General features: G+C 37.7%; 1 protein-coding gene across 1 annotated transcript; it reads right to left on the bottom strand.

The window, feature by feature from the left end:
• Positions 1-447: 447 nt before the first annotated feature.
• Positions 448-24,040, bottom strand: LOC140171027 (arrestin domain-containing protein 3-like). Its single transcript, XM_072194209.1, is given in 8 exon segments — positions 448-668; positions 6,410-6,542; positions 8,255-8,455; positions 10,430-10,612; positions 12,446-12,603; positions 12,606-12,677; positions 16,318-16,452; positions 23,920-24,040. Coding segments are annotated over 8 exon segments (1,224 nt in total).
• Positions 24,041-25,765: the final 1,725 nt, after the last annotated feature.

Below are 25,765 nucleotides of genomic sequence, written 5' to 3' on the forward strand. Positions count from 1 at the left end.
CAGTCCGTTCTGAATAACATGAATAATAAATTGAACCTATAACCACTAAAAACAACAGGAAAGCGATTATGAACGGTTTCTTGTACAATTTACGGGTAGGCCTACAATCCATTCAAGACTAATCAATGTTGACCAACTGCAGTGGCAACACGTAAAGTTATCTCCCAATATTGCGTGCTGACTCATTTTACGCTCTCACGACAGCATTGTCGCGCACTCACGGCGTACTCAGTGCGGAGTTCGCGATGGTTTATATCAACACGCGAAGATCAAAACAAAAAGGTTCGACTTCACTACGCACCGGCCTACGCGCTATATGCGTCCTTTCTAGCCTCCTTCGGAGGCGAAGGAGCGTTCCGATTTCAATGGCTTAGGCCAACGAAATACGCCACTACCAAACTTGAGGTGAACCAAATTATAAACACAGAGATTGGGCTCCGAGAAACACTATGATGTTGGATGCGCTGGTTCTCCTTGATGAGGAGGATTCATGCTCTGTGCTGGTGGAGGATGAGCAGGATCACTCGCATTAGGAAAGGCGTAGTATGGGTATTTTGGTGCGTACATCATCTTTCCAAAGGTGTAATCATGTCCACTCTTGCTTGGAATTTCTAGAGGTCCACCCATGGCTACTTCATATAATGGAGGAAGTGTTTCACTGGGTGGGGCTGTAAAAGAAAACATCATCATCTACAATTACTACATGGTTTCTAATTTATTGTTATTGTAGTCAACATCATCATAATTAGCATCATCATCACTACAACCTTTGTCATGCTCATCACCTTATTATTCATCATCACAACCATCATCATCATGATTATAATTAAAGATCATATCATCAATATCATCAATGTAAATCATGCAACTTGAATTTCTTTTCTTTTGTCAACAAGTCCAAATTCGGAATATTTAATATTTCAACATAAGTCTACATAATGCATGTCAAGGGGGTAGGGGGATCAATCTTATAGGGAGCGTCTTCAACAACTCATATATTTAGCTATTTGTTTTGCTTGCAATGTATTTCAAATTCATATGTCTTTCATTTCAGTAACTGGAGTGTAAACATTCGCCATCGTTTCGTTTCGTTTCGTATTGGAAATTCCTCCTTTTGTGTAGGAGCACCTCTTCTTTTCTGAAGAGTAAGTTTAAGTTCACAACATATATAAAGTTAATTCGAACAAATATATATAATTTGGTTCATCTCAAGTTTGGTAGTGACGTATGTGCGTATTTTCCGTGCCGCAGTATCAAATCGCGCGCGTTAAGTTAAACGCCCTAGGTGTGCACGCACGCGTACATGAGCGTTTTGTTGGCACGCTTGCAGCGCAACCGCGAAGAAGCATTGACGTCACTACCAAACTTGAGGTGAACCAAATAATAGTCACACAGAGTTACAAGATAAATAGTACATCAAATATATAATACACAGTCAAGGTTAATGGCGGCGGCAGCAGCACAGGTGCAAAAGCTAGCTAATCGTGATCCAGAGTTAAGGGTTTACCGTCGTAACTAAACCTATCGATCAAATTTTTTTAAATCGATATATTTTGTACATTAATATGTGTAGATAATAAATCAGTGAAAAAAACAGCGGGTGCCGGACCTCACTTTTGAGCTACAGCCGTTTTAAAAGAGGTGTACATTTCCAAAAATCTCTGTACACTTCAATGGCAAAATCAGCAATTTTCTCAAAATAGACAACCTTTTGCGTTGTAGAAAAAAATTGTATCGATCAAATTTTTTTAATTTCATATATGTTATGAAAAATAAAAAGCTCTGTAAATCGCGCAAAAAAAATTTGGGGGTACCGGACCTTGTTTTCGCGTAAATTGACCAAAATAGGTCAATAATACATTTTTTTCTGCGACACCATGCGTAGTTAATTGCGTACATGGATATTTTAGTGCGTACCAACGCGCTGGTATACACGCGCGATCTGATGCCGGATAAGCGATCGTTTACGCATATGGCCACAAAAAAGGAATTGTCTGTTTACGCAGGAAAGTTTTCACAGTAAAAAAAGTTACCTAAGAAGTTACCATAATAGGAACAATAATTATTATTCTAATGATGTCGATTATTAAGACTTCATGCCTTAATATTCTTACTAATTTGGTGTATTTTGGTCATAAACGGGTGTAAGAAAGACTCACATTCTGCAATCTGCAAAGATATTGGACCAAAGAGTTATCAAGTTACACAAAGTGAGGAATTTTCAGCTTTCGCCATGTTCACCTGACTCGATCGACCAAAAAGAGGATTTATTAAACATATTAAAGCGAAGCGTTTGACACCATGGCCGGAAGTGTTTGACTATAATAGGCCTACAATTATTATAGGCTTAGGCCTACTTAGCATGCTTAGTGCCGTTTACCGAGAGGAAAACTTTTTTGGTCACAAAACTATATAATAATACGGAATTATCTCGAGGTGGATTCATATCACATAGCAGTTCAATTAAAGCAAAGTTAAACACTGGGTTGCCTATAGCTGTAGAAAAACGTTTGGCCTATTAGGCTATGATATTATTTTTGTAAATGTATGCACATTTTTTTGAAATTGAATAGTTTTGATGGTGTTGTCTATATCGCATGCATTATGAATACAGTGCACGTAGTAGGCCTAGGTCTTTACCCAATAACACATGAATGCTTTAAAGATTTAAATGTTGGATTATAAACTTGCCGTGGGACGTGGTGCGTTTCATTATGAAACGTTCTACAAACGTATAACCTTTAATAATAGGCCTATACTATACCGGTAGTGGTTACCCAGCATTTAGGCCAAAATATTATTAAAACGAATTAACCAATTGATCCAACACTCCTTTAAGCCTAATGTTTAACAAAAAAATTAATTCTGTGTTTGTTGGGTAGGCCTATAACTTCATACCATCTATTGGACCCTACTGTCGTAAGCCTACTTGGGGGGGCAGGTCCGTTATCAGTGGAAGCACGCTGGAAAAAAATTTGGTTTGTAGACCTGCATGTTATATTTAAGCTGCCACTTTTCTTGCGCTCAGCAAACATTGTTTTCTTTATTTTATGGCCCTGGTTAGAAATAGTCTAGTCGAATCGGGTGACGACGGAAAACCACTGTAATACTGCATCAGTCAGTGAAAAACATCGATGTGAATCTTGTTTACAAACGTAACGCTCATCGACCCGGTACAAACATCGATCATAAAAACACGTAAATTGTGGATCAGCAGACGGAATTACGTTACTAGGTTATGTTACTAAATTTAGAGGATTGCCATAAACATAAAATGCACGGTGGACATTGATTAAAAATGCATATCAAGTACCTGATTTGCACAATTTTCAATTTGATAAAGAGTTTAGCGGATAAAAGAACATTTTTGATTCGGAACCAATGTAATTCAAATTTTGAATAACTTAAAAAACCTTTTATTGCAGCAAGAATGATTTCGGTAACCCTTTTCTAGGAATCGGTACAACTTAATATGGCAACAGACCAGGGGAATCCCAATCGATCGCCGCATTTTATCGGTCTGTCATGGCGAATAATCTAAAAATATGGTCTTGCAATTTGGAAAATTAAACATCTTTCCAGGGTGTGTCATCCATACTTTAAAAAACTTGTCAATAGAAGGAAGATGTATTTAACTAGTTCTGAAATAATATCTGGATGACACACCCTAGGATTCTTGTCATTGCATGCTAAAGTTGACCAATTTTTACACACAAAACCAATGGGTGACGTCATCATCAGGACTAAATTTCGCGATGAAATTCCCAATTTACCCATAATCCTTTGAGGACACACTACCCCCCCTAGGGTTTACCGTCGTAACTAAACCATTCGATCAAATTTTTTTAAATCGACATATTTTGTACATTAATATGTGTAGATAATAAATCATTAAAAAGAACTGTGGGTGCCGGACCTCACTTTTGAGCTACAGCCGTTTTAAAAGAGGTGTACATTTCCAAAAATCTCTGTACACTTCAATGGTAAAATCAGCAATTTTCTCAAAATAGACAACCTTTTGCGTTGTAGAAAAAAATTGTATCGATCAAATTTTTTTAATTTTATATATGTTATGAAAAATAAAAAGATCTGTAAATCGCGCAAAAAAAAATTGGGGGTACCGGACCTTGCTTTCGCGTAAATTGACCAAAATAGGTCAAAAATGCATTTTTTTCTGCGACACCATGCGTAGTTAATTGCGTACATGGATATTTTGGTGCGTACCAACGCGCTGGTATACACGCGCGATCTGATGCCGGATAAGCGTTCGTTTACGCATATGGCCACAAAAAAGGAATTGTCTGTTTACGCAGGAAAGTTTTCACTGTAAAAAAAGTTACCTAAGAAGTCACCATAATAGGAACAATTATTCTAATGATGTCGATTATTAAGATTTCATGCCTTAATATTCTTACTAATTTGGTGTAACTCCCATTCTAGATTCTGCAATCTGCAAAGATATTGGACCAAAGAGTTATCAAGTTAGTAAGTTACACAAAGTGAGGAATTTTCAGGTTTCACCATGTTCACCTGACTCGATCGACCAAAAAGAGGATTTATTAAACATATTAAAGCGAAGCGTTTGACACCATGGCCGGAAGTGTTTGACTATAATAGGCCTACAATTATTATAGGCATAGGCCTACTTAGCATGCTTAGTGCCGTTTACCGAGAGGAAAACTTTTGTGGTCACAAAAACTATATAATACGGAATTATCTCGAGGTGGATTCATATCACAAAGCTGTTCAATTAAAGCAAAGTTAAACAATGGGTTGCCTATAGCTGTAGAAAAACGTTTGGCCTATTGGCTATGACATTATTTTTGTAAATGTATGACACATTTTTTTGAAATTGAATAGTTTTGATGGTGTTGTCTATATCGCATGCATTATGAATTCAGTGCACGTAGTAGGCCTAGATCTTTATACCCAATAACACAAAATGCTTTAAATATTTAAATGTTGGATTATAAACTTGCCGTGTGGTGCGTTTCATTATGAAACGTTCTACAAACGTATAACCTTTAATAATAGGCCTATAATATACCGGTAGTGGTTACCCAACATTTAGGCCAAAATATTATTAAAACGAATTAACTAATTTATCCAACACTCGTTTAGGCCTAATGTTTTAAAAAAAACCTTGATTCTGTGTTTGTTGGGTAGGCCTATAACTTCATACCATTGGACGGCCAGGGGCGTAGCCAGCTTTTTTGGTCAGGGGGGGGCAAAATAAAAATTTGGGGGCACAGACGAAAAAAATTACAGTTGCATCATACAATACATAGAGACAAAAGGCTTCATTGGGACGATGTGCGCGCGTAGCGCGCAAAAAATTGGTATTTTACACTATTTTCGCCCATTTATATCATGATGGAAAGGGCTTAATCTTTGCAATATGCGCGCGTAGCGCGGAAAATTTTTGTATTTTCGGGCTGAATTTCGGTAGAAAAGGGCTTCTTGTCCCTTTTCTTTTCCTTTGCCCTCCTGATTTTCCCTTTTATTTTTTGTCAAAGGGGCACTTTTTCTTTCATTTTTTGTCAGGGGGGGCACTCTGCCCCCCCTGCCCCCCCGCTGGCTACGCTACTGATTGGACCCTACTGTCGTAAGCCTACTTTGGGGGAGGGGTCCAGGTCCGTTTATATCAGTGGAAGCACGCTGGCAAAATTTGGTTTGTAGGCCTTCATGTTATATTTAAGCGGCCACTTTTCTTGCGCTCAGCAAACATTGTTTTCTTTATTTTGTGGCCCTGGTTATCGCCGGTGCGCAAAAATAGCATTGACACGCACAACACGCATCGTTCTCTGCGATGTCTGCAACGCAACGCCGAGCATGACGCGGAGTACGCACGCGTTGAAAAGAGGCGCAATAGTCGAGTCGAATCGGGTGACGACGGAAAACCCTTAAATCACAGACGGTACATGTATGATCAGTATGATGAGTATCATCATTATCAGTATCGGATTCAGAGTCAGGAAGTGTTTCAATATATTCGTTCTCACAGCAAGGGCATTCTCTCAGTCCATCGGGTAGCACATTCACTCTAACTTTTAAATCACCATGTTCAAGACAGGTGAGGCAATATTCGGAGCCAGGATCAAACTCGGTGTCAAGTGCAACCACGCTAGATAATTTGCTTTTTAACAATCACAAAAAATGTAATTTACTAAATTTTACTTAGTATTTCGCATTTTCACCCTATTTTTACGCTTAATGTTTTTGCGCTGTTTGCTGTCATAATAGCACATAAGTCCAAGCCTTACCTACTTCTAATTCTGAAGAGATCAATTGTTTGCACAAAAGTTTTCTCAAATAACCCGCTTCTCAAAACAAACTGCAACTAAATTCTACTCTGCCTCCTTTCCCTTCATTTTATTCATTTCCTTTGCTGCTGAACACACATACATACCAGTTGGTTGTTGAGTAATGACTTCTCCTGGAGGGAAGGCAGCAGTGTATGCACTGCAGAGAGGAATTGTCCCAATAGTGATGGGCAATTTGATCTCTAAGTCAAACGGTGTCGCACTCACATCAGCTTCAAACTGTATAGATTAAATGTCAAATTAAAGGATAGAATATTGATGGAAAAGGAAAACTCTTTTATCATTTTTTATCTCTTATATTGTGTTTTGTAACATAAATTTACATTAATGTAAGAGAGGATTTTGAAGAATTTCTGGCATTTTTTACTATTTTACGAAAATAGATGCCAGAATTAAAAATAGAAAATTCTCGCAGGTAAAATATTAATTTGGCAGCCAACAGATTGAAGAAAATCCCCTGTCAGTACGTTACAAGCTATGAATGTTGTGATAGATGCCATATTACATTGGAGCGTTGGGAAAAGGTTATGTGATGTGATGATGTAATAGGATTACGATTGGTTCAAACAATTTGAACCATATTGAACCATGTCTGCATTGAACCATATATGTCAAAGAACAGGGATAAAGAGCTGGATCGTAATTTCACCAAAAATATTTGAAATTTGGGCGAAAATCGGGTTTTTTATGATTTTTTTGAAAATTCAGCATTTTTTGCCCATTTTTGGTGCAAATTTCGAAATTTGGTCGAAATTCAAAAAAATTAAAAAACTACTCCTAGATATTTTTTTATCTAGTTTTTAAAATTAATTTAAAAAATTTTGGCCCAAGAATTTTTTGGTAGCATGTACGAAAAAGAAGTGGGCCAACAAAACAGATGAACTTATCAAGTCTTTGTCATTCTAAATATGTATACTTTTATATACTTTAGACCAACAATTTAGCAGTTATGAGGCCCGACAGTTTCCATAATTCAGATAGAGAGGAGTCAGACAGGGATGTGTGATGTCACCAGATCTCTTTAATTATTACAGCGAGCTGATTCTAAGGGAGCTAGAAAAGGAAAATGGTCTCCGTATAGGTGGACATAACATCACGAACATAAGATATGCAGATGACACTGTCCTATTAACTGAGTCTGAGGAGGATCTGCAAAGGCTTCTTGATGTGGTGGTGCAGGAAAGTGAGAGGAAAGGTCTATCGTTAAATTGCAAGAAGACAGAATGTATGGTAGTATTAAAGACTGAAAGCCCAACATGTATATTGAAGGTGAAAGATCAAAGAATTAAGCAAGTTTCCTCCTTCAACTGCCTTGGCAGTCTAATCACAGAAGATACAAGATGTATTAAGGAGGTAAAGAGAAGAATTGCACTGGCTAAATCTGTGTTCTCAAAATTAGACAAGATCTTAAAAAACAGTGCTCTCAGGGTAGAGACCAGAATTCGGGTACTCAACTGCTATGTCGTTCCTGTACTAATGTATGGAAGTGAAGCATGGTCAATAACAACAGACATTAAAAGAAGATTGGAGAGCTGTGAATGTGGTTCCTTAGAAGAATGAAGATCCCGTGGATTGATAAAGTGTCTAATGACGATGTCCTAAGTAGAGCAAATGTGAACAGGAAGCTGTTACGTGAAATCAGAGTTAAGCAGCTCAAATTCCGTGGCCATATCCTCCGAAAGGATGGTTTTCGAGAACCTAGTATTGACAGGAAGGATAGAAGGCACAAGGAGCAGAGGCAGGAAGAGAGTGATGTGGTTATCAAATCTGAAAGACTGGCTAAAAGAAAGGGGAGCTAAACATAAAGCGATAGAGCTTCTGGAGATGGTATATAACAGAAAATTGTGGCATGACATGATCGCCAACGTCCTATGGCACCTAATATTTTTCCTTAGAAATGTAGGCATGTGCAGTTGGAATACTGTATTTACCTCTATGTAATATTCAATACTCATGATGTTACAGCCTTCCAAACCTGATGGAGGACACGAGGGCACACGGATAGGTTTGCGGTCAAATGATGCAGTACGGTTTTCCCCACATCCTTCTCCCTTTACTTCTCCCAGTTTGGTTTCCTCTTGTTTTCGGTGTTCCCTTCCAGACCCATACCGCATGGCTCTGAAATGAACTTTCTGTAAATAAAAATATAATAAGTCAAAATTTAGACCTGCCGGAATAGAAGTAGTTACTCTGAGTTTCACACCTAAAGGCGACAGTGGCGTAGAAGTCATTGGGGGGATGGGGTTGGAAAATGGGGTTGGAAAAAGTTCTTCAAGTATAGTGAATTCAGCACCTTTTGGCGACAAAATAAATCCCCCCGGGATCTACGCCTATGGCTCAGTACCAAAACAAAGCGCCGGCCAAAGGTAGTGTGGTTTTCCCCTACATTGCTCGTCTATTTCAAGCCGAAGGCATCCGCACACGCTACAAATCTTGTTGCTCCTAAAGATAAGACCGCTATATTGAGCAACGTTCCGGAACTGTTTATCACATTTCATCTGAAAATTGTCCTGCCATGCTGCCTATGTCAGTTGGAGGGCCATTCAACTTTGACGCGCTATTATTAAACTGTACGCTATGAATACGCACACAACGAAAATTTAAATTTGCTTGGTTTGGGTTGCAGTTTTAAAAGCTTCCAAATTTCTCTCTACAACTCCTAATAGCTATATATTTTATATATAACTACAAGAAAGGCTTTCAACATTCCATATATGTTCACAAAAAAATACCATAACTTTGCAAGGAATATGATATGGGCACATAAACACAAATTTTTGTCATGAATTGAGATAAAAGAGTAAGAAAACTGCGTTATTTTAAAAATGGTGCGAGTTCATAAATCAGGAATTTGCATATGATTAGAAACATGGCTTATTATCCTCATATTAAAAAATCAAGATTTTTGGTTGGTTAAGACAAAACCTGCCGGATGAAAAGGGTATTTTACAAGACGGAAAAATACCAGTAAACAGTAGGCCATGCGACAACAGCATTGAGAAGGTTCATGCGAGCAGTGTTAAACTGCGCGCGCGTATTTCACTGAACGCAGATGAATGGCGCGCTTGGGCGCAACAAAGTCACGCGCGTGTACTCGTTCATGGTGTCAAGTCACGCGGTATTGTTATGAAGTTGTTTACTTAATTTTCGTCGATGGGCCTAATCTGGGTAACCAATTCAAACTATTATAACAATTTAGAATTTTAAGTTCAAAATTTGGGACAAAGACTAATCGATAGATAAAGGTTGAAATTACTTGTCTGGCTAAAAATTAGAATGATTAAAGCGTTAAGACAGAAAATATCCGGGTTAGAAGTCCTTAGCAACGAAAATAAATTTGAAGGTAAAGCAAACGCAAAATCACGAATTCTAACGACAAAAGTAGACAAAATGGAAATCAAGTAGAGAATTGTGAAGATATTTTCTAATAAAACTTATTTGTTAATTGCCCAAGATGATTGGCTACACATAATACGATACATTTCAAATCGAAATTTTCCGCGGAAAAGTAAAAAGCATACCCAAGAGTGCGACGGTCATTTTTGCCAAGGTCGCGTCCGTTAATAATTTGACCTTTAACGGAAAACGCGCATGATGGCCCTCCGACTGATGTTAGAGAATCAGAGCGCACGCTAAGCACTAGGTTCACGGAACACAAGCGCAAGAGCAATGCCTCCTCGTCAGTCTCTCAATACGCCCAAGACGCGAAACACACCATCGCGTGGAAGGGGGTATTGGTGCTAGATCAGGACTCCCACTGGTTTAAACGTACATTTAACAATGACAAAGGCCGCCACCAGCTACCACCGGTCTATGAACCTGTTCTGACACATGACATCGCTAGCTCGTTTTCAGTTTGAAAAAGACACAGATTCGTCGTGTCGAAAGCTCACGTAAGTGAAAAATTTAGTAATGTGTATCGGTTTATGATTATTCGAAAGGATCTATATGGAACATTCAAATGTACATATTTGGCCAGCAAATACCAGCACGAAACTCATACGATGGGAATGGATGTCAAGATTATCTAACCAAGTTGAGAACAGAAATAGGGAAATAATCCTTTAGAAATGATTAAAACATAACCAAGTAATAGTTTCACTCACCTGATACAACGTTGCTGTGATGTCACATATTTTACGACTGCTGTTATTTTCTACAAATCCAGACACCCATACTGTCTCCCCTGGTACATAACCACTCTTGTCTGTCTGAGCAGAAGCTTTAATTGGTCCACTTGCACAGCACAAACAACAAACGGTCTTCTCATCTTGAGACGTTGAAGGCATCTATAAGTGTAAGAAAATTAATTCACCTTTTCGGTAAATGCCATAAGCTTTTGCGAGTACACCTGAGACCTCGTCATTTGACGTCAAGCTGATCTGCGCCAATGCGCACATCGTTTATCGAACATCGTTACTGCGCATTGCAAGGCAGCGTGACGTCAAATGACGAGTACTCAGGTGTACTCGCAAAGGCTTATGGGATTTACCGAAAAGGTGAATAGAGTCAGATTTAATGTTTTATTCGATACATGTTCAAGATATAAACAAGTTTTCATAATTAAATTTCTAAGATAATAATAACACCCAATTCGAAATTCAAAGACTCTCAATCACACAAATTCAAATGGGATATAAGATCTTAAGGTTAGCAACTATTTCAAACTGTTGCGGTTTGGCAGTTCACAGCATCTTTCGAATGGTACCGGTAGTAAACATTGGCAAAAATTGCATTGATCATTTCATAGCGAGCGCGTAGAAGAATTGAAATGTCACAGATATATACTTTTATTGGTTCTGTGGTTCTTGAGTTATGTTGTAAAGAAGGATAATTAGAACTTTGAACTATTTACATATTCATTACTATGAATAACAATGGTATAAGGAATGAATATTGCGGCCCATACACGATCAATTTGATTGCTCAATATTGGGGACCCTAGATGCAGGACTGGATACAAAATAATATTTCTCTTCAATACTATTGACAGTTGAAGAGATCTAATCTAGTTTGAATTTATTGACGGTTGGACAATGAAATCACTATTATGTTAGTGTGTACCTTGCACAATGGTAGATTTTGTATCCACTCTTGTATCCGGGGTTTTTGATATTGATCAATCAAATTGATCGTGTAGGCCTATGCGCCGCATATTGATCAATCAAATTGATCGTGTATGGGCCGCATTATGCGGCCTATACACGATCAATGTGATTGATCAATATCAAAGACCCAAGATCTAGTAGAGAGATTGTGATTTCCAAACGTAGGTATCGGACGCACGTCGATCTATTCAAAACCACTCTCCTGTATCGAAGCGAGGTCGCGTATTTAGCCAGTTTTGAAGATTTTGCACGTACGAAATCAACGTAGATACATCGTTGAAAATGCAAAAATTTGTCCATTTCACAATATTTTAAAGACAGTCAAGGATAAATGAACATAAGAAGGAAAGTCTAATTATTATTTGTAACAAATCATTATAATAAAGGTACAGCGATGTGTTAAAAATTGACTAAATTTATACGCCATGTTCATACGCAGAGATTGTCCATTGAAATGTCCGTATAAAAAAACGATATTGCGATTTCACATTTTGGACACCTACGTCGTATAAAACGCACGTGTTACGTAGAATTATGCTGATTTTACAACATGTCGAAGTTCACGCAACGCGCCTAATTTTCAGCACGAATAAGTCTCATTTTGAAAGTTAATTCATGATTATATGGATGTAGTGGTCCTTAATATATGTCCCAAAATGTATGTTTTTGTGCAACTATAATATTTGGGCAGTACAAAAATACAATTAAGTTTAAGCAGCCTGTTAACCTTGGTTTTCAGTCAAAATCAAAAGCATGCTGTATTGAATTAGGCAGAGACTCGGTGTGACCATTAAATTTTCAATCACATTGCCCTCTATCGATCAGATCAGATAAGCTCTAGATATTAGTCTTTGTTCCAGCCGCCTTGTTCACCTTCGTGACTAATGAGCACAACCCAGTTTGGAACCGAGACTAGCAATATTTAACACCGTTTTCAACGTCGTATAAACGACGTACGTGCCACGTTCCACGTGTGCAACATCGCAATCTCTCTAGTATAACAGAAGTACTTACTGGTGCTTCAGGTCTTGTGTTCAAATCAACAGGCACTCCATATATATTGAACAGCTTCTCTACCTTGTGATCAAATTTCCACGGTCGGTCAATCTTAGCGCCCACCTTGTAACGAATACGGCCGTGCCTGCTTTCGAATGCATGAGGCAAAGGAGTTACGGAATCTGGAACCTAAATGGAAAGTTGTGCTCTCCTGCAACCAAACGAACCTTTTCTCCTTTTTCTTTCTTATCTACATATGTACAAAACAAGATCATCATGTCATTATCTATAGGCCTACAATTCATCATACTTTAGGCCTACATACGCGGTCAAAAAATGTAAGTTTCCCCTTCATAAATTAGGACATAAGTAAAACACCGCTAAATGAGCTAAATTTTTAGTTAATTTTCTCGGCCAAATGAAAAGCAATCATTTTCATTTTTTCAGTAAATGTCAGGAAAAATTGTAGTGCTTGATACTGTATTTTTTTTCAAATTCCAGTGTTAAACTTAGGCGTTGTTACGTTCACTAGCACTGCCGGCTTATCTTCTTAATAAAACTATGAAATCACACCATCAGGCGAAGTTTTACCATAATTCTTAGACTAGTTAGAGTCCTTTTATTTCTCTCTCCATCCTCTCTCTCCTCTTTTCTTCCCATTCCATAGTTTTACGACATCGCGGTCGGACATTACATTCAAAAGTGAATTACAATAATAAAATACATTCGCAATCATGGCGCTACGCAAATCTGCAGACATAGCGCGCCACGCCGCGTACTAGTTTGAGCGCATATTGCAATTAATCGCGCATTGATAACATTACCACATGACACTCCCCGAACTCCTATATGATTGTGTCAATCATCTCAAAAATGCACATTTAAATCGCGTTAAATTTACATCTTTTTGTGTGCATAAATATAATTTCATGCAATTTGTTTTTAATGCACGTTTTAATTCATTATATAAAATATTCTCCAAACGTACATTTGCCATAAATACAAATAAAATTTATGTGATAAATTTCTTCTCCAATGATAATCTCACACAAGTTTCCATCTCTCCAAAACATAATGAATTAAGTTATACATGTCCATGTTTATATGGAAATGTCGCTTGACTAATTGCGCACTATAGCTGCAATACCAAACGCTTGTCCAGAAATTTAAATTCATCATGAAATCCTGATCAATACGCACATTTTGTGATAAAATCTTATTTTAAACACAACAGTTTTTGACGACCATATTATATTACTTTATCCCTTCATTTCAATTTTTAAAGAAATGTCGACTCGATTGACTTGCGCACTACTGCTGCAATCCCAAACGCTCGTCGCTTATTACAACAATCCAATAAAAAATCTTACACACATTTTTGTACTCTGGCTGGAGTTTTTGCATGTGAAATAATGCACACATTTGTCCATGTGCATGATAATACTAAATTAAAACAATATAATGTTTCATTGCTGTTTAACTTTGTTTTTAAACGCAATTATGCTTTACACAACAAAACATTTTTGAATGCCACAAAGATTGACGTGCATTATGTAAGCTTAGGCCTACATCTCTACTAAACATGATGTATACAACATTTAATTTTGATATGTGCATACACATTTCGTTGTACGTACCTTTCATTTGTGCACGTACATTTGCAATATTTATAATACTTGCTTCACTATCGCACAATCCTCGTTTAAATTTTATAATATATTACTGATCATTTTCATCTGTGAAAATATAAACATCTCTTGATTGTCTTCAAGTAAAAAGGCCAACAGTCAAAATATCATACCAAATGTCTGGTCATTTAGCAAGGAATCCAAGCAGGCTAGAACCTGAAGACAGCCTCTCGTAATCCATTTTCCACATCACTCTGCCACACCGATGCGTAGATCATGTAGACAACACTGCCACTGATGAAAACACGATTCACCTGTCTTTTTCCAGAAGAACACAAATCAGCAATATATTCCAACGATGAAAATGTATTAATGTGCATCAAATCTCACAGTTCTGGTATTTGAACGGAATTGATGATGATACAGTCACGAAGCTACTCTGTTTTCTTCTCTTCTTTCTTCTGTAGCGAAGCTATCTGTGACGCTCTCTTCTTTCTTCCAATCCGCGGGCTTCCAATACAACAGTTAATCAGTTCTGCGTCCTCTTCTTTCTTCTTATGGCTAGCTCACTGAAGGTTTCTTCTTCAAAGCTGAACTAGTCTTTACCGACTTTGATATCGTCTTTGTCGATTTTCAAGTTTCTTTTTTCGAAAACTTTGTTAATGTTTTCTTTGGCGATTTTCCAGTTTCTTTCTTCGAAAACTTCTTTGATGTTTTCTTGGTGATTTCTTTGAATCTTTCTTAGCCTTAGGCTATTTCTTGGAAATGGCGTACCTGTAGATTTACTTTTTCCGCTGCCACCATGTTACGTTCGCTGCCACCATGTTACGTTCACTAGCACTGCCGGCTTATCTTCTTAATAAAACTATGAAATCACACCATCAGGCGAAGTTTTACCATAATTCTTAGACTAGTTAGAGTCCTTTTATTCCTCTCTCTCTTTTTTCCAATTCCTTCCACTTATTATTTTTCCTCATTTTCCCTCGCGCAGCTCTTCCTCAAACGCAAATCTCACCGCGTCGCTCCCCGCGCAACGCGCCGCGTTACACCGCGGAAATCCTATTAATATCATGACAGGCGTGAAATTTAGTCATATAGTGTAAGATTTTCGATTTTGATAGGCTTAAACTCTGCCCGCGAACCTTTTTTTGGATCAACATTTTAGCTTTTCAAAGTAAGATAGTTCGCTAATGAAGGATTTTTCCCAACTTTCTAACGCACATCACCGTGAGCGATATATCATAGTTTTGTCAGAATTTGCGTTTTCATTTCACCATTTTTACTGCCGGCTGACCATTTTTCAAAATCAAGGCTAATACTAGCATTGTGGATCGATATCCCTGGGTTTAATAGGAATACCGGCATGGCTATACAGTGTTGCTAGAACTTCAATATAGCAAAGAAATTCCCAGGCCTATAGCGCTCCTACTGATCATGTTTGACCAGAACACTCAATTGGGGATTTGGGCTACCAAATCGCTGGTCGGGCAATTTGCTTTCAATGGAAAATTGACCTGGATAAACTACAAAGGAAATATCGACTATTTCTGCTGGTTGCTCTCGAGATAAAAGTAGACATTTTCGGAGCATGAAGGGAAAAAGGGTAAAACAAAAACGGAAATTCTGACAAAAAACTATAACATATAGACCCACACGATGTGCCTTACAGGGGTGGGAAATATCTTTCTTTAGCAAACTATATTAGTTTGAGACGCTAAAACATGAATTCCGTAAAAAGCTCGCGGGCGAATTCAAGGCCTATAAAAATCAAAAATATCACACTAAAAGACACAATTTGATGCTTAATTTTAGCACCAGGATTTTAAAAAAAAATGTATATCCAAGCACCAAGTTTTTAACTGACATCACTGAAGAAAAAAAAATTATTGCTTTATATTTGACCGAGAAAATTAATTTCATAGCAAAAAGGTGTATCTCTGAATTGTGCTGATTTTAACATGTATCGATCGACTTTTAGCGCGACTAAGCATTTCTAAAGAATCGGTTGTCCAGGTGGCTGACTGTTTTTATGAGTGTAGTTTGCAAAAATGTTTGCTAACAAATATATTACAATAACGTTTTTATACAACATTTTAAAAATGTTGTTGTAATATTTTGTCATACAAAACATTTAATGTTTTCATATTCAGTTCTTCTATAACACGGCATTTTAAATGTTATTAAAACGTTTGGACCACAACTAAAACACGTTTATAAGATGGTATTTTCGTGTTTGATGGGAACCCAGTGTTATTTATTTACCTTTTCCTAGGATAAGCCTTTTTTCTTCGAAGTATTTTTCTTTCAGATAGTAACGAACGCTCCGACTATTATCTCCAGATCCCTCTTGTTCTGTCCACTCTGTCTTGGCTTTGCCTTTGAATTTGATTTGAATACCTAAAACAAATGAAAATATTGACATTATATTTTATCAAATTAAATTCTAAAATGAATACTCATATCATACCGTAATGCCCCCAGCATACTTTCCTGCCGCTTGCCGCTGCGGCATATCAACCAATGACAAGCCTTAAATTGATTGTGTCCGTTTGTCTGCAATCCGCTCAGCGGCAAGCGGCAGGGTAGTATGAAACCAGCTTAAAGCCTCCAGCATACTTTCCTGCCGCTTGCCGCTGCGGCAAGCGGCACGGCGTATCAACCAATGACAAGCTTTTAAATTGATTGTGTCCGTTTGTCTGCAATGCGCGTGCGCTCAGCGGCAAGCGGCAGGGTAGTATGAAACCAGCTTAAGGAGGCACACAGGATCACTAATTATCCATTATTATTCACCTCATAACTCGAAAACTATTTATGTAAAGTATATAAAAGTATACATTTTTTGAACGGAAATGAGCTCATAAATCCATTTAAAATGTCAGTTTTGGGTCAAAAAGTACAATTTTCGAAAAAATCCCAAAAAACGGCTTTTTTGACCAACAATTTTTGGTCCGCCATAAAAAAATTATTTGAAAATCAAAAACTGTAAAACATGAATTTTATTAATTTAGACAAATAAATCTAGAAAGTGTTTTTTTATTTTTTCGAAATTTTGCTTAGTTTTTAAAATATATGCAAAAAATCAGTAAAAACGTGTGACCCGTGTTCAAATTTTTGAATCATGGGTGATAAAAAAAGTTTTAGGCCCTAATTTAAAAAAATGAAAAAACACTATCTAGATTTTGGTCATATCTAAACGTTTGACTTAAAAACTTACCTCAGTGATGCTTCATTTAGACGCTATGGCGGACCAAAAATGGTTAAAAGTGGTCAGTGAACTTGCCGAAAATCGCGATTTAGAAAAATACAGCCGATTTTAGGTCCATTTTTGAAGATTATTCCATAAATATATAATCCGGTGACTTGTGACGTTTGGTCAAGTTAGAAAATGAGAAGGGGCGTCCAACTGCAGCAGATTGGCATTTTTTTGGTGATTTAGAAGGTAAAATATACAATATGACAAAATTATCCGTGCACATTCGGCAGATGTTTATCCACATGGTGCAGCCATTTTATTTACTGCAGTCTTGTTTCCATGGTGCAGCAGAGCTTCCGGCAAGGGCGCGGCGTCGCGTCGGCGTTTGAGGAGCGACAGGGCGCGCGGACAGACAGACAGGTTACGCGAATAAGTTGCACAGTGCATGGTCGTGTTGCCGCGAACGAAACCATGATTATTTTTGCACAATTTTGTCCTGTTCCGTATAAAAAAAAGATCATGCTCTGTATTAAAATTTGCGGACATCAGAACATTAAAATTAGCATAGAATAACTGACAAGCAATTATTTTAGCAGATCAGGAAGTTTTATGAAATGAAGAATAAATTGAGACATAATCATGATAATTGCGATTTCTGTTTTGTACTAATTTTTATAATTTTGTTTTAAAAATGCAATGTTTTTGGTGATTTTCTTTCTTTTTTTTTTTTTTTTTTTTTTGGTGTTGACAAATATTTCATTTTTATGTTCATTGTCCTTTTCTGAACCGCAAACATGATGTTGTTACTACTCGTTGCTTTTTCTTTTTAGTTGGTGCTTGAGAGGCACCACAGCGGCCCGTCCGCGCCAAAGATAGGCATTTTAACGCCCGTTAAAGCTAGGCCTACACCACAGGAATCCCAAGTAAAATTTTAAAAGATTCTGATGTGTCGCATTACTCAATATTCCGTTTTTGTTATTGTAGGCCCTAATTGTTTGTTACGGAATATCAAAGTTGTAAAATATTTTGTACCGCATAAAAAGTGAATAAAATACAACAACAACAACAACAACAGTGTGTCTGTTGTTGTTTTCAATCAAATAAACGTGTAAAAAGTGGGGTAAAAGTTATAATATGTCTTGAATAAACTTCTTGTAAAACGGACAAAAAGTAGGCCTATATATATATGTTAAACGGGCAAAACACGGAGAGGTCACAAGAAAACTGAAAAACACGGAAATTTACATAGCCTAACAAAACCGAATTTCAAAAGTAGAAAACGGAACACTTATGGCTTTAAATTAGATTGTGGTTTATGCAGTAGGCCTACCGTAGGCCTATATAGGCCTAGGCATCATGCTATAAAGAGCGTTTTAAAACACTGCATGAAAACATTCACGGAAAATGCTTTAAAGCAGTAATTACCTTTTAAAGCATGCAGAAAACGTGAAAGTTGAAAGCCAGACAAACGATTGCAAATAAAAAGGCATTTGGCCAAAACATTCGCAAAAAGTGTTGTAAAACCAAAAGGTCAGTTATCGCAATCATGGCATGGTAGACCTAATAGGCCTACTAATGGAAATGTAGTTAAAATGGGTTATGAAAAAAAGCACGAATTTGCGTTTTCGATTATATTTCTCGTTTGAAATTATTATTTAGCATTAAAACATTCATGAAAATGCTTTCATAAACGCGTGCTCGCTCGCTATGCCGATTTCAAATATCGAAATTTTTGACATAGAGTTAGGCCTATAGCCCTATGCCTAGATGGTCAACATGATGTAGGCCTATTGAAATGTCAACGTTTTTTAATACGTGTTTTAATAACACTTTGAAACATTATTCGGGTCCTTTAGGTATCTAATATAGGCCTACCGGTAGTAGGCCTAACTGCTTGCCTATTTTTTATGCCGTCTTCAAAATGAAGACGAGACTGAACGACCGCAGAGGCTCCCGAACCAAGGCTGGGACTGCATAAAATATAAGCTAATATAGGCCTAATAGGCCTATTATTGTCCAACTACACCAACTTGGTAAATCAAATACTAACAATGAAATGAATGAATGAATGAATGAATGAATGAATGAATGAATGAATGAATGAATGAGTGAAATAAAACAAATTTTTAAACATAAAATAATAAGCCTATAATGATGTACTATACGGCTAAGTCTAGCCTACTAGCAAAATATTTAGGGCCTACGTTTTCTATCGTATCTACCAGATTGCGTCATCATTACAGGGCTTGAAAAACAAAACAAAAACAAACAAAAAATTCACTATTATGTTCATATAAAAAAACACTATAATTTATACCACTATATCAGCACTTTTTTGGCGAAATTTATCGAGTAGGCCTACTGATTCTGGGACGGGGACGGTGGTGGTCTGTCGGCCCGCAGTTTCGCAATGCAATGGTGCAATCTTTACCTACCTTTGAAGAGATCAATACGATAAAATACGGTAGTGATCGCAATCAGTAATCACCTCGCCCATCCAGTTTACCATGTGTGCGTGTCTTTGCTAGCTGTACGCCGCAGTACGCGTTACGCGATCTATTGCGGGAAAACAATGATTTATTTGCTTTTGCATTTTGACGAATTTTTAATAAAAAAGGGTCTTTAAAATAGCTTTTCTTATGGTTCAAATTTTAAGATTTCTTTAAAATCTATTAATGACAAGATAAAATACGGTTTGAAGATGACATTAGTGATGAAAACTCAATTTTGGCCATGTAACACTTCAGTGATCCTGTGTGCATCCTTAAGGCGTTACTACATACAGCCCAATGAAGAAGAGTCATAGAACGATCTCTGTACTCCGATTATCACCGGATCCATGATTCTCAGTCTCTGTCCAATGGGTCTTGGCTTTGCCTTTGAATTTGATTTGAATACCTAAAACAAATGAAAATATTGACATTATATTGACATTATTCTAAAGCGAATTATATCGTGAGGAGTTACTACATGCAGCCCAGTGAAGGAGAGTCATTCAGATACGATACACGATTTACCGACAAGTTATACTCATTTCGAAATGCGATCATGAATTTCAAGAAAAAAAGTTTCCACAGGCTTCGATGGACTCGAACCAATACTAGTCCCGTTCTTTACCGCTCGGCCACGGAGGCAGATGAACTGAAGAGTGTAATAATAAATGATAAATCTCATAATGCTATCTTTAGCTTTTTGTTTACATAAAAAGTATGCATTTTGTAAAGATAGATTGGCCGTTTTATGCATAAATAGCACGAATGTTTGGAAAAAGCCTCAAACAAATAATAAAGACACTGATACGATGATGAAATTGCATAAGTTGGGGATTAAATTAAATAAAAAAACGATTTTTTAACCCGTTTTTTAACAAGATAAAATCAATTTTAGCGATCCTGACTTTTAGACCACCCGAGCTATATAAGGTACAAATTGCAAATTTATCATATTAAACTTTTGAAACAAGGTTAAACATGTTTTCAACTGTACAAACATACCTTTTATTTCATCGAACAAGCATTATTTTGTTCCAAAATTCACGTTTTTATAGCTATTTTTGACGTAAAAAAGCTGGTAACAAAACCGGTGATGCCAGCTCCGAAGTTGATGTACGCTCGTTTTGAGGGTAATTTACGCTAGCGTATATCATGCATTTTCAAGCGCGTTTGACATCGTTTTACTGCGTGACGCAATTTATTCTGCATTTATTCAAGATGGCGAATTTCTCGAAAAACGTGATGTATTCAAGCGGCAGGGTAGTATGAAACCAGCATAATTTCCCTCATTACTCAAAGCCCTGCCCTCTTTCACAATATTTTAGCTTCTTGGATATCATCGGAAACATAGATTAGTAATATTAGGTAGGTCATTGTATTTTAAAAGATGTTTTAGATGATTTTTAGGGGGCTGGCATTATCTTCGGAAGGGGGGTCCCAAATATGTTGATGACCGGAGTCAATTTGTTATGACCCCCCTATCACGGGCAAAAAAATTTTACGACCCCCCTATCTTGGGTCGAAATTTTTATGACGACCCTCCCACCCCCTTCCATAGACATACCACCTATACCTATAACTGCCCATCCCTAACCATGGCAGTAGGTGAAGCCACGCCCAGACAAACGAGAACCTAGACCTATGACTTTGACTCGCGTAGTGAAGCCGACACTGCTTAGCAACGAATTTGACAAGGACGCATACCCGGACGCAAACAAGCAGACATGTTCGCGTCTATGGAACATGTTGCATTTGACGCGGCGATAACGGCGCAGTAATCACGCAAACGAGCGCGTCAAACATGTTTGTGATATTTCTCCACGCCTAGTAACCCCGTCAATCCGTCAATATCACCTTGGATACGGGGCTTCACCTCCCGCTGTGGTAAAGTATGGGCAGTAATAGGTCTAGGTTGGTATGTCTATGAAGCCACGTATCCAAGGTGATTTTGGTCGGGTGGTCGGACGCGGAGAAATAAGCGTTCATGTCTGGAACGAAAAACGCGATCGTTTGCGTGATTGCTGCGCCGTTATCGCCCGCGTCAAATGCAACATGTTCTGTATACGCGAACATGTCTGCTTGTTTCACGGCCGTTCGTTTCAACGCGAATGCGGACAGAAGGTTCATCGCGCGTAGTCTTTTTTCGCAGTCGTACAAGAGGTAAAAGATCGTATCGTAAATGGAGGCGCTCAGGTGCGCTTAGTACACTAACACAAAAACTCTTATAAAACACAAATTTTTGCAGTTTATAGAGACAAGCTAAAAGTAGTAAATCTAAAAGAAGAGTACAAATTCATCATACAATATACTTTCTTTCGTTTTGTCTTCAATAATTTTGCAAAAAGGCTACTCCAAATGTATTGATACAGCAGGAACGATTTTCACTCAAATCTGCAGATACCGCCGATTGCGCTTAAACACTCATTTATTTTAAATAAATTGTGTATTATGTGGTTAATTTCAATATTATAGAATACATTATACCGATTGACATAATTTATTCCGTTGAAATTACTTTGGAAGGTTTTATGTGAACCATACTACAGCCTTTTCAATATTGTATTAAAATGTGCCTGAAAAACTTTATTTCGCGCGCGCATGCATTCAAGTAACAGGCTGATGATCACCATTCACGGTGGATGCGGTGGTCAAAGGTTTTAGAGTACAAGTTTGAAATTATAATACCGGTACCAAGAATGAATGCAACGTGTTCTGTAGACGCGAACATGTCTGCTTGTTTGCGTCCGGGTTGCGTCCTTGTCAAAATCGTTGCTAAGCAGTGTTGACTTCACTACGCAAACCAAAGTCATAGGTCTAGGTACTTGTTTGTCTGGGCCCCCTTCCACATACACAGACTCAAGACAAATTATTCATTGCCGGAACTAAGGCGCGGAGCGTGCCAAAACTTGAGAGCAAAGAAAGTGTGTGGTGCGTGTACAAATTTTGTAAAGAAGGCGCGCGGAGCGCGTACAAATTTTGCATAGATTGTACGCACGTTTTGATTGTAAAGTTAAAGAATGCGCGCGCAGCGCGAGAAAATTTTAAGTCACCAGCCCTCAATAATTGTATAACCCCCCTATTTTGGGTGTTAAAAAATTTATAACCCCCCCTATTTTGGTCTGAAAATTCTATGACCCCCTCTCCTGTATTTTTGGGACCCCCCCCCCTTCCGAAGAAAATACCAGCCCCCTTACAATGAAAAAATTGATGTTTTAAGCTTCTTTTCAAAAATTGGTTTTAGCTTGTTAAAAAAGGGGGAAAATCGTTTTTAGCTTGTTGGATATTTTTGCTTAATAATAGTTTAAAGCTTGACTCCTTAGATGAAACTTTTAGTTTAAGCTTGTTAGAATATTACCTTGATGAAATAGTAATATTTGGGCCCTATAGCGCGGGTGGTCTAAAAGTCAGGATCGCCCAGATGGTCTTGGAACACATTTGTGTCAAGAACGGAAAAACTGACATCCCCCGTGCAATGTTGGGAAATGCTATATAATGTTTTCAGCAGTTTTCCAAAGTGTTCCAACATTGATTGATGGCGAGAGAGGAAGGGGAAATCATTGTCGTAGATGTCATGTTTGTTGATAAACAAAATACACATCATTTCACTGATGCTCATTGCAAATCTGGATGGTATTACGACAACATGTGTTCCAAGTACTTTTTTCCAAGATAATTGTCTCTAGTGGCGAATGCAAAATACCGTATTCTGTCTGTCCGTGCCACGTCACTTCCGGTTGATGATGCGACTCACGGTCGAGTGAAAACATTCGATTTTTGTTGATGATTTCTGTCATTGGTGTTATGTAAATTTCGATCGCAAATAGTCAGTGGAATCAAACAACCGTTTCTAAGTCTTCAGAGTGGAAGAAACTTACTTGATTTACCGTTTATATACTGACAGACTTAAAATTAAATTCAATGGTCGAGTGTCGTTTTCTCCGAAATTGAGGGTCACTCCAGCAACATCGCTATGTAGCCTCCTTCACAGCCGGTTTCTGTTGTTCACAACAAACCGTGAGCCACATGCAGTTTGGGCCCGAGACTAGAGATAGCCCGGATGTCCGACCGACAGAATTTCATCTAAATTTCGTTTTTGTCTAATAAATCAAAAACGGAATGTCGCATGACGTTCATCGGCCCTAGGCAATGTTGAGGGCTGGTGTCATGGGTGTGGCTTACCTCGAATGTCAGACTTGGCTTGAGATAACACGATTCTCACATAACCTTGCACCCATTCTCCTGGTCGGAACAGATCCACTCCGCCATTAAAAATCACCTCAAAAACCTGGAGTTTGCCCATTTTCAAAGTCAATTTCAATCAAATTTCCAGTAATATGCAATACTTGGCCAAGATGGAACACTCCTCACGGCTACAATGTAGTGGCTCCGCGATATAAAAACACACGCGCACATATAGCGCGGTACAGTAGAAAGCATACACGCGTCTTACATTGCGTACACTCTTAGTACGCTACATGAACGCAAGAAGTGCGAACACCTCCAAATCACTCCGCGCTCGCGATGCACACGCGATGTAATGTGGATTAATAAGTAAATGATGTGGATGAGTTCCGGTCACAGAATGTAGGCCTACTGTGGTAGGCCTAGCAACTATTGCGATTTCAATGGTGGTACGTGCAGAATATATACAACAAAAAAAGGCAATCAAATAGGCCTACACCCATCCAGCGTCGGTTTAACCCGTTTTGTCCAAAAAGGCAATGTAATGAATGGCTATTTGAAATTAAATATTACTATAAATTCAACTTTGAATATTAGGCCTATAATAGGCCTAATTATCTGCAATACTGGACAGTGGTAGAAATAGAGCAAACTAGAAACTGCAATATCTTAAAATCAAAATTGTATTAAAGTTGAAGTCCGAAACTGTTTAAATGACAAAAAAATGTAGTCAAAAAGAAACGATAAAATTGAAAAGCCACTTTGTAATTTAAACACCAACAAACAATGTTTTCTATAATTTTGAAACCCTTTTTTATTCATATTTAAAAGGTTTCATATAGTACTGTCAAAATCGGAGCTTATTAATGTACAAAATATGTCAATTTAAAAAAATTTGGTCGATAGGTTTAGTTACGACGGAAAACCCTTAAATAGATAAAGACGCGCGGAAAACGCATGGAATTACTCTCGTCTGTGAAGGGTAGGCCTACAGACCACAAAAGTTTACAAGTTTGATTAAACTCTATAACTACCTTCAAAAAGGTATGAGAGAATATAATCAATTATACAGTCATTAGGCCTATACATAGGCCTACATGTATACAAACAAATCCAAATAAATAATCCAAATCCCATTCCAAATAAAGAAATAAATACATATAAAATCATAGGCCTACCGTTTCAATTTTCCGACTTCAAAATAAACAAAGAATTAGAGAATAAATGATAGGATTTTGTCTTTTGCCTATCAATATCGTGTCATAATGGATGGGCTGGCCAATATTTTGAGTAGTGGATGCCGGCGCAGCCGGTATCCACTACGATAAAAATATTGGCCAGCCCATCCATTATGACACGATATTGATAGGCAAAAGACAAAATCCTATCTTTTATTCTCATTCTTATTCAGTTTTAATGTAATTTTTGCGAGAAAAACTGCCCTTTTTCAGAAACAAATAAAGTTACTTTTGTAAGGACATCCCCATTGTTTTAAATGAACGAAACCATCACGAACATCTAAGCCGCCGAATCGCGTTCTTAGAATTCTCGCACGTGTATTACGCGAACGCATTATCGCGCGATCATTGAGGAGCAACAAGCGTGCCGCCGTTGCGTGGCGGCGCGCGCCCTGACTAATATCACTATCAACTATTGTGAGATATTATACACCAGAAAACCAATCAAATTACGTGAATTCTTTACAAGACGCACCCATTGAATAAGAATGCATAATACGGTAGCTTTCCAGAGATCCGTCCATAGACTTTACGTGCTATAAATATGGGTTGCGAGGTACCTCCAACTTTGAAATATATTTGATATCATCTTATAACTAGAACAA

Source organism: Amphiura filiformis, chromosome 15 (assembly GCF_039555335.1).
Source record: "Amphiura filiformis chromosome 15, Afil_fr2py, whole genome shotgun sequence".
Taxonomy (NCBI): domain Eukaryota; kingdom Metazoa; phylum Echinodermata; class Ophiuroidea; order Amphilepidida; family Amphiuridae; genus Amphiura; species Amphiura filiformis.